Raw genomic sequence first — 12,991 nt, forward strand, 5'->3', positions numbered from 1 at the left:
GAGCAAGACTTGAAGAAAAGGATGCAAAGGAAACACTGCAGGTGGAGAGGGGGTGTAAAGCTGGAGGAAAAGGCTGAATGCAGACAGGGAGATCAAGAAAAACCAGGGCAGAAAATGACACCACAGGCCAGTAGTCATTGCGGGTGAGCAGCCAGGAAGAGAAGAGTAAATTGGCCAGAAAATGACTGCGAAAGAGGCTTCATAGATGAAAACACCCACTAAGGGAGTAGCAAGGCAAAGGCAAAGGCTCCAGAAAAAGGGCAAAAACATGAGGTACGAAAGCTACGGACGTGCTGAATGTTTTATAGCTTTTGTTGTTCAAACCCACTTGGTTACTTTTGACGTCTCTTGATCCTTGGCCCCATTTTAGTTATTGTTTTAGTTCTTCAAACATGTTCTACATATATATTGTGCATCTGCTAATTCCACTAAGTCTGACCCGTTTCTGATTCTCATCACAGTGGCTGCTTCCTATGTTCACTTGTGAACACGTGACTCCTAGCGCTCTCTGGGAGAAGGAATAATTGAGGCCTGGTGTTAAGATGTGCTCGTCCGTGGAGAACCGGTGCTGGCCTGTCTGGCACTCATGGCCACTACCAGCTGGAGCTGCTTGGAATTCTCAGCTTGCTTTTCTCCAAACCACATAGGTAGTGTGGATTGGTTCACCCTTGTTTGTGGATGAGATTCTCGAAGACCCTCCCCTGTGCCAATGCCCCAGACCCTTCCCTGCAAACCTGAACCAGCAGTGTGGGGCCGGATTCCTCTTTCTCTGAGGTGGGGATTTTGTCCAGTTCGCCCTTTTGCTGAGGGGGCCACTTTTGGGTTCTGGGTTTTTTTTATGGGTCTTGATCAAAGTTCCTAACCTCGTGAAGACTCAGAGCCCAGAAATCTTTAGGCTGCAAGGGACTGACAAATGTCCTTCGTGCAACCGGCAGCTCTGTCACTGTTAATCCTCTGGATGTGTGCTTTGTGTGGGGTCTGCCTCAGAAACCCCCTCACTTTCTTGCTAGCTCAGCTATCTACTTAGTGATTAAAAACAAATTCTATCCAGGTTCGTACTGAAAGGGTTCTGTCTGGCCTGCTGTTTTTTTCAGTAGAAGAAGTGTCCCCCAAGAAGTAAATGTTTTTCCCCTCTCCCAATTGTTTATATCATGTGTTTTTAAAAAAGGAGGTTCAGTGATTGAAGTGCATGTTGGGGATGATTTTGATAAAGTTCTTCAATCACAGAAAAGGAAGCTATCGCCTGGAAATGACTTGCCTCAACAGAGCTGAGACTTAGATGCCCCCAACATCTCCTTTCCTAAGAGAAACCAAAGCTTAAGGCGAAAGCCAGATTTCTCTGAACCATCTGAAGAAACAGATTATACTAAAAATTGTACATTCATAGAAGAGCAAAGATACACAGCTAAAGGTGATTAAGCTACGAAAATCTGCCTTCTAGAACAAAGCACTGAAGAAACAGTGTGAAAAGTGTCAGTCCAAAGTCACAACTGCTGTTCAAGAGCTTACGTTCAAATACAGAAACATTCAAGGCAAGCTCCAAAAAAAAAAAAAAAACACCCCACAAACACTAGCTTTAAATTATCATTATATACAAAAAGTTTATTTTAGAAATCAGATGTCTTTAAAAAATAACATAGAAGTTATAAGTTCTTAACTGCATATTACTCACCATCTGAATGTCAGGGTGTTATGTGGTAAAATTAAGTGGTACAATAATTAACGATGTGATGAAACCAAGTCCATGTAATATACCTGGCATTTACACCAGTTTCAAACATTAATGTGATTTTTAAAAGCAAAAAAATTTAAAAAGAAATCTATTTTGGAAACACACAAAAGCATCTTGATCTTGTAAACAGAAGTCCTGAAACTACAGATCTATTGCTGAGACTATTCCAAAAGCTGGAAAAAGTAGGCAGTATCATTTAAATACATGAACAGTTAAAAAGGTCCAATGGAAATTGTATCAGGAGTACAGTGTGGTCATCCCAGTGCATGTGCCAGAGAGAATAAGCAGAAAGGTTGAACCTCTGCTTTACAGTTTCATAGGCTGAAAGATGGAAAACGTGGGTAGTTTTGGTTGGTAATTTTGGGGTAGAACTGGTTATCCTTGTTTCTATCCAATAGGTTTCTTTTGGTCGTACAAGAAAAGCACCCACAGATGGCCAAGCTCAAATACCGCAAAATGAGAACACAAAATAAATTTAAACTCACTACGGACCAAAAAATATAGCTCTTTGGAAATCTTAACTAAAACCTGTGACTTACCATGTTAAGAATGCTGAAAATGGTTTTATAGACCAAAGAGTTAAAATGCTCCTTAAGGATGATGTCTAAAGCAGACTTTTTATACAATAAACTTCAGAAGACTATAAAATTCCTGTAACATAAAACAATTAACATATTTAGTATCTTTACCAAATGATCCCAGACTGTATTTCTAGGTACTCCTACCCAGACCATGAGGTATTTGTATTGGGAGATAATGATAAACCAAAGTTTCTCTCTGTAAGGGGAGCTCAGGGCTCTCTGACCTAGCTAGAGTTGAATCCAGAGAACCACTGTCAAGTTTCAAGAACCAGAAAACCTGTATTAGTTCGTTAATTGCAAAAAATCTTCTGAGAATGCAGCTGCTGGGTCTATCCATGATGAGTAGTTACGGCTCATGCTGAAGGGAACTGAAAAGTAAGATTTAAAATTACATAAGAACAAAGTCAATTGACAGTAATCATTCCTGAAGATGAGCAACACCTGAGAGCAATAGCGGGATCACCTAGTTTTGATTACACTGGATGTATTTTCAGTGTTTCCTATCAAATGGCAATAATCTCATCAGAAACACATTTACTGAAGACAAGCATTTTAGGCTGTGAAAGGATAATGTGGGACGTGTGATGGGAGACAGACCTCCTATAAATCTTCAGGAAAAGCTGGTCATTAGTTTCACTGCAGTGAAAAATGTGTTACCAGTAACGTCGCAGATCTGAACTTTATTATCAGAGTGATGTCACTTTAGGATAGAATTGATACTATCGATGTTCTAAAATGGTTTTAACGTGGCATAAAACTCTTGATTCTCAGAGCCATATGCCCCCGTATCTGCCAAAATGTATTCTGAAAGGAAAGGTACAAAGGGGATGTAAAACAGGCACGAGAGTTGACAAAATATCCAAATGAACGTTCCTCACGACAGATCCACTTGGGATCTAGAAAGCACTTGAACACGCCATCCTTCTTCAAATGATCAAGGGAAATAGCAAGTCCTGTATTTACAAAACTGATGAAAATCACACTGTAATAATCAGTGACTGCAGAACAACCGCACAGATCTGTGTTTCCAACATTTTCCACCATGATTCTCCATCAAGGTAAAAAAAGATTCTTTCATACAAATCCCAGAAGGACGCAGAGGTGGCAGCACAACTGCCAAAGATGGTACAATGACTTACTACTGAAGCTGATGGCGGGACACAAGGGGAAGGAGGGGCGGAGTCCTCGAGGAAAGAACCCTATTTAACGCCGGCGGCTCTAGTCCGTGGTCGACCTCCGGTACCAAAAGCGCGCCCTGAAGTCGTCGCTACAGGTCATGAAGCCGGGGTTGGTGGGCGAGTGCACGATACAGCGCACGATGTTGTTGTGGCCCAGCGAGAGCAGGTTCCGGCGCTCGGCCGTCCTCGAGTCCCAGCAGCAGAGGCTGATGGTCCTCTCGTCAGGCAGCAGCACGTAGTCCTCCGTGTGGTTGAAAACGGCCTGCGTCCGGTGCACCTGCCGTCCACTCAAGCCAGCACCTGCGCAGAGACCGAGAGGTTAAGGCCTGGGCACCAGGGCTAGCTCTCCAGTTCACATCTTAGAGCCCAGACTCTTCTACTTTTGTTATTAGCTCTGTTGACGTAAAAACTGCATTTTACAATTGTTGAAGTAATACACATTTATTGTGCAATTTCGGTAACTCTAAAAAATGTATGAAGAAGAAAATCACCTTTGGGCCCACCACCTAATGCGACTCTATTAATGTTCTGATGGATTTTTAGGCATAAAAACACCTTAAAAAAATACAAAAGTGGTGCCACATTATCTAACTTCATGTTGGATACGTTGTGTTTTTACTGGCTGCAAAGTATCCCATTGTTTGGAAGCACCATCAGGTAATGATTCTTTTCCTGCTAGGCAGTTAGTTTGTATCCAACTGTAATACTGTGACAAACATTCTTTGTATAGAACACATTATTTCTTTAGGACTAAATTCCTAGGACTAGAATCACTGGGATGGATGAACAGCCACTCTCCAAGAGGAAACTCTATGCTTTTTGTTTTTCACCATGAATTAAAAAAAGCATATTTTATGTTTCAAGTATTATATGAACTATTAAAAAAATCTGCCTGATAATTTTACACAGTCAACATTTTGGTGAATATCTTTTCCAATCTGTGTGCGTTTGTAATTTATATAAATCAGGGCATACGGCATACAGTTTTTATTCAACAGTTTGTGGTGGAGACCTACAAAGAGGGAATATAGCTTAACAGATAAAAATACACACTTTGGTGCTGGATCTGGACTCAGTACTTATTAGCGATGTGACTTTGAATGAATAACATCCCTGGGCCTTAACTGTCTCCTCTGCTCTGCAGGGATAATTACAGCACCTGCCCACAAGATGTTGCAGGGATTAAAATGAGGTGTAATGCCCATTCAGTTTTGCAGTATAAGTGTTCAACAAGCATTACTATGAGTATTTATTTTTAAAGGCTGCATGCCGTGAAAGGCTATGTAACAATTTTCTCAATGCTTCTTCTGGACATTTATATTCTATCTAACTTTCCACTACTCCAGATAATGCTGAGATGAATACCTTTTTATGTGTGCATGTGCATGCCTCCCAAGAATCTTTTTAGGTTAAATTTCTAACAGTGGATATAGCAAGTCAAAAATATATATATTTATAATTTTGATAATATGACACCAAGCTGCCCTTCAGAAGTATTTTACCAATCATATTCCTAACAATATGTGATTTCCTGAAACGTTTATCAATACTATATAATACCAATCTTTTAAATTCCTGAAATCTGATGAGCAAAAAGATACTTCCATATTCATTTCTTAGGTTTATAGTGAAGTTGGTCATCTTTTCTTGGGTTTACTGAGCAGCGTATGACCTATGCTTATTACCTATGCTATATATTTTTTTCCCTAGCCAGCATTTAATTTTGTTTATAGCGTTTTAAATTAACTTTTTTTTTTTTTGCGGTACGCAGGCCTCTCCCTGTTGTGGCCTCTCCCGTTGCAGAGCACAGGCTCCGGACGCGCAGGCTCAGCGGCCATGGCTCACGGGCCCAGCCGCTCCGCGGCATGTGGGATCCTCCCGGACCGGGGCACGACCCCGTGTCCCCTGCATCGGCAGGCGGACTCTCAACCACTGCGCCACAAGGGAAGCCCTAAATTAACTTTTAACATCAAAATTTCTAATGTTTACTTGATAGTTTTTCCTTTCCTTCATTATTTCAAGAGCCCTCTGAATTCTAACTAAAGATTAAAACTGGAAAAGCAGATCCAATAGTGCTAACATGAAGGGGTCTTAAACTGTGAATTAGAAAAAGAGGGAATTTGCGTATAAATTCATTATAATCTCATTTTAAAATTAAATCCCAATTCTCCAGAAAAACAAACCAATCAGCCACATATAACCATAAAACATCCCAAACATTCGTAAAACAAAAATGACTCTTCCCAAGACTTGCTAGCTATACCATCTACATCAGAAGCCAGAGAGATGGCAGGAAGCAAACTCTGGTTACAATGAGGTAAATCTATGGTAGGTTATGCTGCACCCTAGTGGTTCAGATGTCACCAACTCTTCAATTTTCTTCACTTATTAACATCCCAGCAGTCCCTTACAACAGTGTTGTTTTCTTGTGAGTTTTAAAGTTGTGGTCATGGAAATTTCAGTGTATGACACAAACATCTCACAACAGAGGAAACTAGCTGAAGTTTTCTACCAAACAGCCTCTGCTGCTACAAGGAACAGGAAAATGAAAGACAATATTTTAATACTTACTATCAAATAATTAGACAAACACTGACTACTAGTGATAGGATAAATTTAAACAGATCTCATAAAAAGAGCTCACAGGCACAACTGTTACAATTAGAGACCAACATAAATTAGACAATCAGACTGACAATTTTGTGTTTCTGTCTGAAGGGCCCACTTTATATCTAGGTTCGGAACACTTGGGGTCTCTTTTGGGGGCTCCTTCTCCTCTCTCAGGCATGGGCCAAGATCTTTCCTCTCACTTACTGAGTCTCTTCTCTGGACTGCTTTCATGTTTTTGCGGGAAGTGGGCAGGCCATGGGTCTACAAACAGACCACCTAATTCTCAAGTGTTACTTGCATGGAATCAGATCTAATTTTAGCTGTTAACATTTGAGAAGGGCAAAGAAACTGTGGTTCTATTTCCAGCTCCGCCTCTTGTTTGATCCACATAGATTTATTGTGTGGATCTAGTTCGAGGATCTAAGAGTTCTGGGAACTAAAATGCCTCAGAAATGTGAAGTAATATCAACTTCTCACATACCTGTGTATCTCACCAGGGTTCGTCCTGTTGATATTTCCCAAAGTTTAGCTACAGAGTCTTTTCCACTTGACAGAATGTATTTTGAATTTTTGGAAAAAATGGCAGAACAAACTTCAGCACCGTCGTGTGCTTTCTCAAAAGTGGTGATGCATCGATTTGAAACACCATCCCACAATTTGATGCAGCCGTCCTTGCTGCCAGTCACATACATATTGGCACTAGGATTGTAATTAACGGAACATATGGCATCAGTGTGTTGATCTTGAGGATTGCAAGAGACAAAGCACTGAAATGTGTTGATATCGTAAAGCCGAAGAGTAGGATGCTGAGTTCCAACAAGTATAAAGTCTCCAGAAGGATGAAAAGAGATGGAGCGTAACATTTCAGCCTCCTGTTGGGAAAGAGACCAAGTGGTGAACAATTAAACCCACAGGAAATGGGGAAAATATTTGGCTGATGCAAAGAACCCATAAAACAATGACTAGATATTACACAGGTAAGAGAAGAACAAAGAACTTTCTGGAATACACAAAAGGACCATCTGAACAAAGATTTCCGAAACTATCTACTGGTGAGATTATTCCGAAGATCACAGGTGAGCTTCATCATTTGCACATAAACAATGGGTGAACTCAGAAGGGAATACTATCAATCTATGACACATTCACATACGATTAATGAATAAAAATAAACTATAAGAAGAGTTTCTTTAATTTGTCCCAGGGCTCCAAATATTGAAGTGGAAGCCACTACAAAAACATTAGCATTTCTGAACCGCATATTCAAAACAGAGCACCAAATGTCGCTTTTCCAGCAAACACCTGAGAATTTCAACTGAATAATTTTTTAATTCCCCTAAGTTAGAGAAGTTCGTTGTGTTTTGTCTTTAAACAGGAATCTGCAACCTTTAAAATGTGATGTGCATTCTGAACTGTATCTGTGACCGGCAGCCATCCTCACTGGCCAGAGGTGGGCGCGTGACAGCATGAGAGCCGTGCCATTTGCAGTGGGCGCTGCGTCCTTGCTGCCATCCTCTCTATTCACAGGATGACCACTGAGACGACTTTTAACAAGAGAAGAGCCACACAACAGCTCATTGTATTTAGGGAAAAAAATGCATACAGATCCTTTCCAAACATTCCTAACCTGAATGTATTTGAAGGCTCTTTTTGCAGATGGTTTGGAATAATCAAATAATTTAAGAGTATAGTCCCTTGAACCAGAGGCAAGGATCTGTTCTGTTGGGTGGAAAGCGAGACACGTGACTTCATCCACGTGGTCGTAAAGAGTTCGAATCACTGGGTGGTTTTCCATGTTCTGCTGTGCAGTCTCATTCATCATGACCTAGGCCAGCAAGAAGAGAAGAGAATCTTGAAGTGCAAAATCTGTCTGGCTCAAAGTATACATTCTACAGCTATGCTAAGTTAAAACTGGTTTAAACTATGCTCTCATTCTCCCAAGAATGAACAACAAAAGGCAAATGGTAAGTATATTACCAGGATTTTTACCTCTATTGGCATGGCACTTTTGGCCAACATTCTTTCTGTGTCAAGTATTTTTATGGAAGCGTCAGCAGATCCAGTAGCTATTAACTGCCCATCTCTACTATAGGTAGCTACACGACATGGTCCTTTATGGGATGTGACATAGCATGTTTCATACTCTGAAGCCTCTGGGGACATAGTCTGGACATCTGCATCAAACTCCAGGTCAATTCCTGTGCCAGGGGCAACTGTATCTGACCGACCAATTGCATACTGAACTGCAGTATCATCGTTTTCCATTCCTGAAAGGAATAAAAATTAAGGGCATGAAGAAACGTTATTTTAAAAAGACGGGACAAAGTTCTGGATCCAAACTGGGAAAGGTGTTTGCTGATGTCAACTTACTCTTTCTTGGAGCTGCATGGTACTTAATACTGTACAAGTTATGTATTGTGACCTGGGTGCACAAACAGTGACAACGCTGTAAGGCAATAGGCGTTGTGGCAGGTTAGGTTCCAACAGGTAAAGTCACCTCCCCAGATACTTGCCTCCAAAAGTTTCTACTTTAACCACAACTACAGAAACTGAAAAAGAGCAGTTCTGTAATTAAATTGTCCATTTTTCCCGATTTCGAATTTTAATATTTTTAGTGTTGAGATCTGTTAGTAGCAGCTCTGAAGCTCACTAAGTCAGATATATTGTTAGTAATAACATTAGTGAAACATCTTTGAAAGAATGTTGAGGTTTAAACAAACTGAAGTTTAACAAGAAAATCCATTTTTTTTTTGTTTTGTTTTTGCGGTACGCAGGCCTCCCACTGTTGTGGCCTCTCCCGTTGCAGAGCACAGGCTCCGGACACACAGGCTCAGCGGCCATGGCTCACGGGCTCAGCCGCTCCGCGGCATGTGGGATCCTCCCGGACCGGGGCACGAACCCGTGTCCCCTGCATCGGCAGGTGGACTCGCAACCACTGCGCCACCAGGGAAGCCCAGAAAATCCATTTTAAATTGAAAAATAACTTGACATATCATATAAACAATTTTTATTAGTATAGGAAAAATCAGAAATGCAGATAAACAAAAAACAAACATAACCTTGTATTATATCACCCAGAGATAATTACTGTTAACATGGCGGTATGAATTCTTCTGGACCTTTCTCCACGCACACAGTTGTTTCATTTCTTAAAACACAAATAAAATCACAATATGTAACGTGGTGTGACATACTCGGTCATTTACCCATATGGAATAAACACCTGGCCAGTGTAATAAACGTTCACCCACATCATGTTGTTGGATCCAACTTTATGAATATGAGAACATGTACAACCAATTCCATATTGTTGGGCATTTCAGTGGAATTCATTTTATTTCCTCAGGCCAATTCGAACAGTTTACACTGCCAAGTCAAAGAGTATAAATATGTTTGGCAATTCTGTATTTTACTGAGTGCTTTCTATGACACAGGCAAGCACCTGGACACACTGTTGAACAAGACAAGGTTCAATATCTTTATTAAACTTGCAGTCTGGGACTTTCCCAGGGGTCCAGTCATAAAGAATCCGCCTTCCAATGCAGGGGATGAGGGTTCTATCCCTGGTTGGAGAACTAAGATCCCACATGCCGCGGGGCAACTAAGCCCGGGCACCAGAACTACTGAGCTCATAAGCCGCAAAGAGACAGCCCACGTGCTGCAAACTACAGAGCCCTCACGCCACAACTAGAGAGAGAAAACCCGCATGCCACAACTAGAGAGAAGCCTGCACATCACAACAAAGAGCCTGCGTGCCACAACTAAGACCTGACGCAGCCAAAAAAATAAAACCCAAACCCAAAGCAAAACAACTCGCAGTCTTCTGGCAGGTGGTATGGACTGTGTGGGAAACTCAAAACAATATAGAAAATTTCAGACAGTGATTCTGTTACAAAGGAAATGGGATTGCTGTTTTAGAGCACTTGCGGAGGTACGGGGAAGATGTTCGGGTTATTTTAGAAGAAATGAGGAGGACTCTGAGACGACATCTGAGCTGAGACTTGAAGTCAATAATACAGCGGCAGAAAGCTCCAGATAATTCACATAAAGACCCTGAGGCCAGAACCTGCTCAAAACCTTCACACTCTGGACTTCGCTTTCTCCTTCATTACCCAGCACTGTGCTCGACACATACTAGGCACTAAAAGTAAAGGGCAGCAATCCTGACAAACATCTGAACGCTTGTCACGGGCTCACTGAACGTGCGCTCTCAAGTCACCTAGTTTGATGAGGTGCAGGAGCTGCTCCGAGGGCGCACACACAGACTGAGGCTTGATTTCATTGATGAGGCCATTAGCAATGCTGATGTAGCCATCATAGAGCAGCTGGCTAATGATCAGCTTGTAGAGCTGCTGGCGATCCTTCAAGCCCACTTTGGTTCTGTACATCTTGGAGGAGAGGAAGGTAATTTCCCTGCCAGCTGCAAGAGAGAAAACAGGAGATGATGAGGGGCAGAGGCACTAGCAAACCACAGAAGCAACACAGGAATCTGGTCAGCCTTTCCAGGGCTTAAATCCCAGCTCTATCAGCATTATCTTTGGTCAGCAACTACGTTTCTCTGAGATCAGGGTCCTCAGCTGTTAAATAAGTCAGTGAAGGCTAAACAAGATGATACATGTAGAGCATTGAGCACAGCAGCACACAGAAATGGTTCAAATCACGTTAGCCAATATTTACAGTAGAACCTCTCTTCATGAACATTTTTTCTCTGCTAAATTACCCACCTGCAATTTTTATTCTTTACTGCTATCCCAGAATCTTCCACTTCTTCTGTTAATGAAACCCTGGCTAATGTTTGCAATAGGTACAACAGCTGCTACTGTTGGACGTCTAGACACTACTGTTTCCACCAGCTAAGCTGTTATGTTTACTAATGTCAGTTATGGTCATTCTTAAAACATGTTTCAAGGCAAACGAGCTTGTTACATTACATAATTTAATTACAGAATACTTTGGAAAGCATTGCTGAATAAAATACTGGCAAATAGGATACAGCCAAAATAACTATAAAAAATGGAAAAACTGGAAGGACTGTGCGTTTAGATTGATTTACAAGTGTTTAAGTTCTCTCTCCGGCTCAGAAAGCAAAAGAGAAAATTACAGATGGTTTCCAGTTTATGCAAAAAAAAAAAAAAAAAAAAAAACTCCAATTGGTTGACATGATTAGATAATCTGATTATAAAAATCAATGTCTGTACACGTGTAGATCTGTACAGGTATCGGAAACCTGCAGGAGCTGGGGAACAGCGATAAAGAATAAAAGTCACAGGCAGACAGGTAGCTGTGGCACAGAAGAAAATTGGAAGGCAGAGCACAGGAGAGAAGAATATAAGAAAGAAGGGCGGGGAGTGGGCAGTTAACACCACTTCACAGGGGTGATTCTGAAAGTGGGAGGTGCTGTAGGAAAGGGGCGGGAACAGTGTTTTTAACTACCCAAGGCCCTCTGGAGAATTACTGAGGCTACTGATGATAAGAATAGCCAATGTGTTTACCATGTTTCATCTCAATCCTCAACAACATCCTATAAAGGAGGTCCAGTAATCTTGTTTACAGGTGAGGAGGGGAAATAACTTGCCCAAGGTCTCAGAATTAGTGCCTGGAGGAACCAGCATTAGAACGCAGACGGTTTGACTCCAGAGATGATGTTGTTCTAATTGCTGCGTGTACTGCTCCTTAAAAACTTAATGATAAACTAGCTAAAATTCATTAGACATTCCGCATATAACACACATGGTGTAAGCAACTAATATGCATTACCTCATTCAATCTTCAGCTTATGCCATTTTAGAGGTGGGCAACCGGAGGCACAGGAAGGTTAACTCACCCAGGATCCAACAGCCTGTAAATGGCGGAGCCTGGATCCTAACCCAGAGCCTGAGCTCTTACTGTGCTCTACTAATGGGTATTAAGCAAATATATATAAATCCATGCTTGTGTAGACAATATTAGGACACAACAGAGATGATGAAACCGGCTCAAAGAGGTTAGGAAATACTGCAAGTAAAACGTGGCTGCGTAACTCGTCCAAGGTTAAAGTGGCCACCAGGATTACCCACCCCAGAACCCACAGCGTAACCACTATTCCATCCTTCACTCGTGCCAGGCGCATCATAGGGCTACCAAGAGATTAAAATAGGAAAAGAGAGGACGAGCCCTGCTTCTCAACTCCCATAGAACTTCCGTTCGCTGGGCTAGAAAGAGCCCTAATTACCGCCCCCAATTTGCAGGTGAAGGGTCTGCGGCCCCAAGACAGGAAGTAACCAGTCCAGGACTGGTTGTACCCGTAGTTGGAAGGAAGACCAGGGAGAGAACACAAACGCCCCCTCACCGTACGCTCCGCTATGACCCCGAGCTAGAGGCTAGCGAAGAATGGAGGGTCAAAGAGAGGCCTTTGAGGAAGAGGAGCGACAGTGCGGGCCCAGCCTGGCAACTCAGGGCGCATGCCACCCCGCTCACTATTGACTCTTCCCGCCTCGCCCGCGTCTTTCCTGTGGTGCCCCAAAGGCGCTAGCCGACCGCACCCGCCATTCCACGCACCCAGGGCTCCCCCATACCGGATCGTCCTGCTCTCTCGGTCTCCCGCGCTCTCTCCTAGAAAAATGGAGACGCGAATCCTGCCCAATCGATCGCTCCGGGCGCACCTTCACTGCGCACGCACAAAGGGCATCGCGCCGAGCGCTGCGCTATCGATTGACCCCACTCGCTCCTGCCCTTCTCGCCATCTTACGGGCGCGTTCTAGAGATTCGTTCACCTCCTCCGACTTTATCTCCGACGCGGCAACCCTGACGCCAAGGGACTGCTGCCTCACGGACAAATGTCAGACCCGGAGAGCACCGCGGGCGCTAGAACGGCCGCAGATGTGGCGGGCCTTTGCCTCCATCACTTCCGG

At 42.6% G+C, this 12,991-nt stretch overlaps 1 protein-coding gene across 2 annotated transcripts; it reads right to left on the minus strand.

Annotated features, from left to right (window-relative positions):
* Positions 1–1,576: 1,576 nt before the first annotated feature.
* Positions 1,577–12,969, minus strand: CSTF1 (cleavage stimulation factor subunit 1). 2 transcript variants are annotated; one of them, XM_060033380.1, is made up of 6 exons: positions 12,854–12,969; positions 10,321–10,521; positions 8,091–8,368; positions 7,729–7,926; positions 6,583–6,973; positions 1,577–3,791 (listed from the first exon to the last, which is right to left on the minus strand). In XM_060033380.1, the coding sequence occupies exons 2-6, from the start codon at positions 10,487–10,489 to the stop codon at positions 3,532–3,534; spliced, it is 1,296 nt and encodes a 431-aa protein (XP_059889363.1). In that variant the 5' UTR covers positions 10,490–10,521; positions 12,854–12,969; the 3' UTR covers positions 1,577–3,531. The 2 variants fall into 2 exon arrangements, with proteins under 2 accessions (XP_059889363.1, XP_059889362.1); XM_060033379.1 differs by lacking the exon at positions 12,854–12,969 and adding an exon at positions 12,656–12,765.
* Positions 12,970–12,991: the final 22 nt, after the last annotated feature.

Source organism: Delphinus delphis, chromosome 15, assembly GCF_949987515.2.
Source record: "Delphinus delphis chromosome 15, mDelDel1.2, whole genome shotgun sequence".
Taxonomy (NCBI): Eukaryota; Metazoa; Chordata; class Mammalia; order Artiodactyla; family Delphinidae; genus Delphinus; species Delphinus delphis.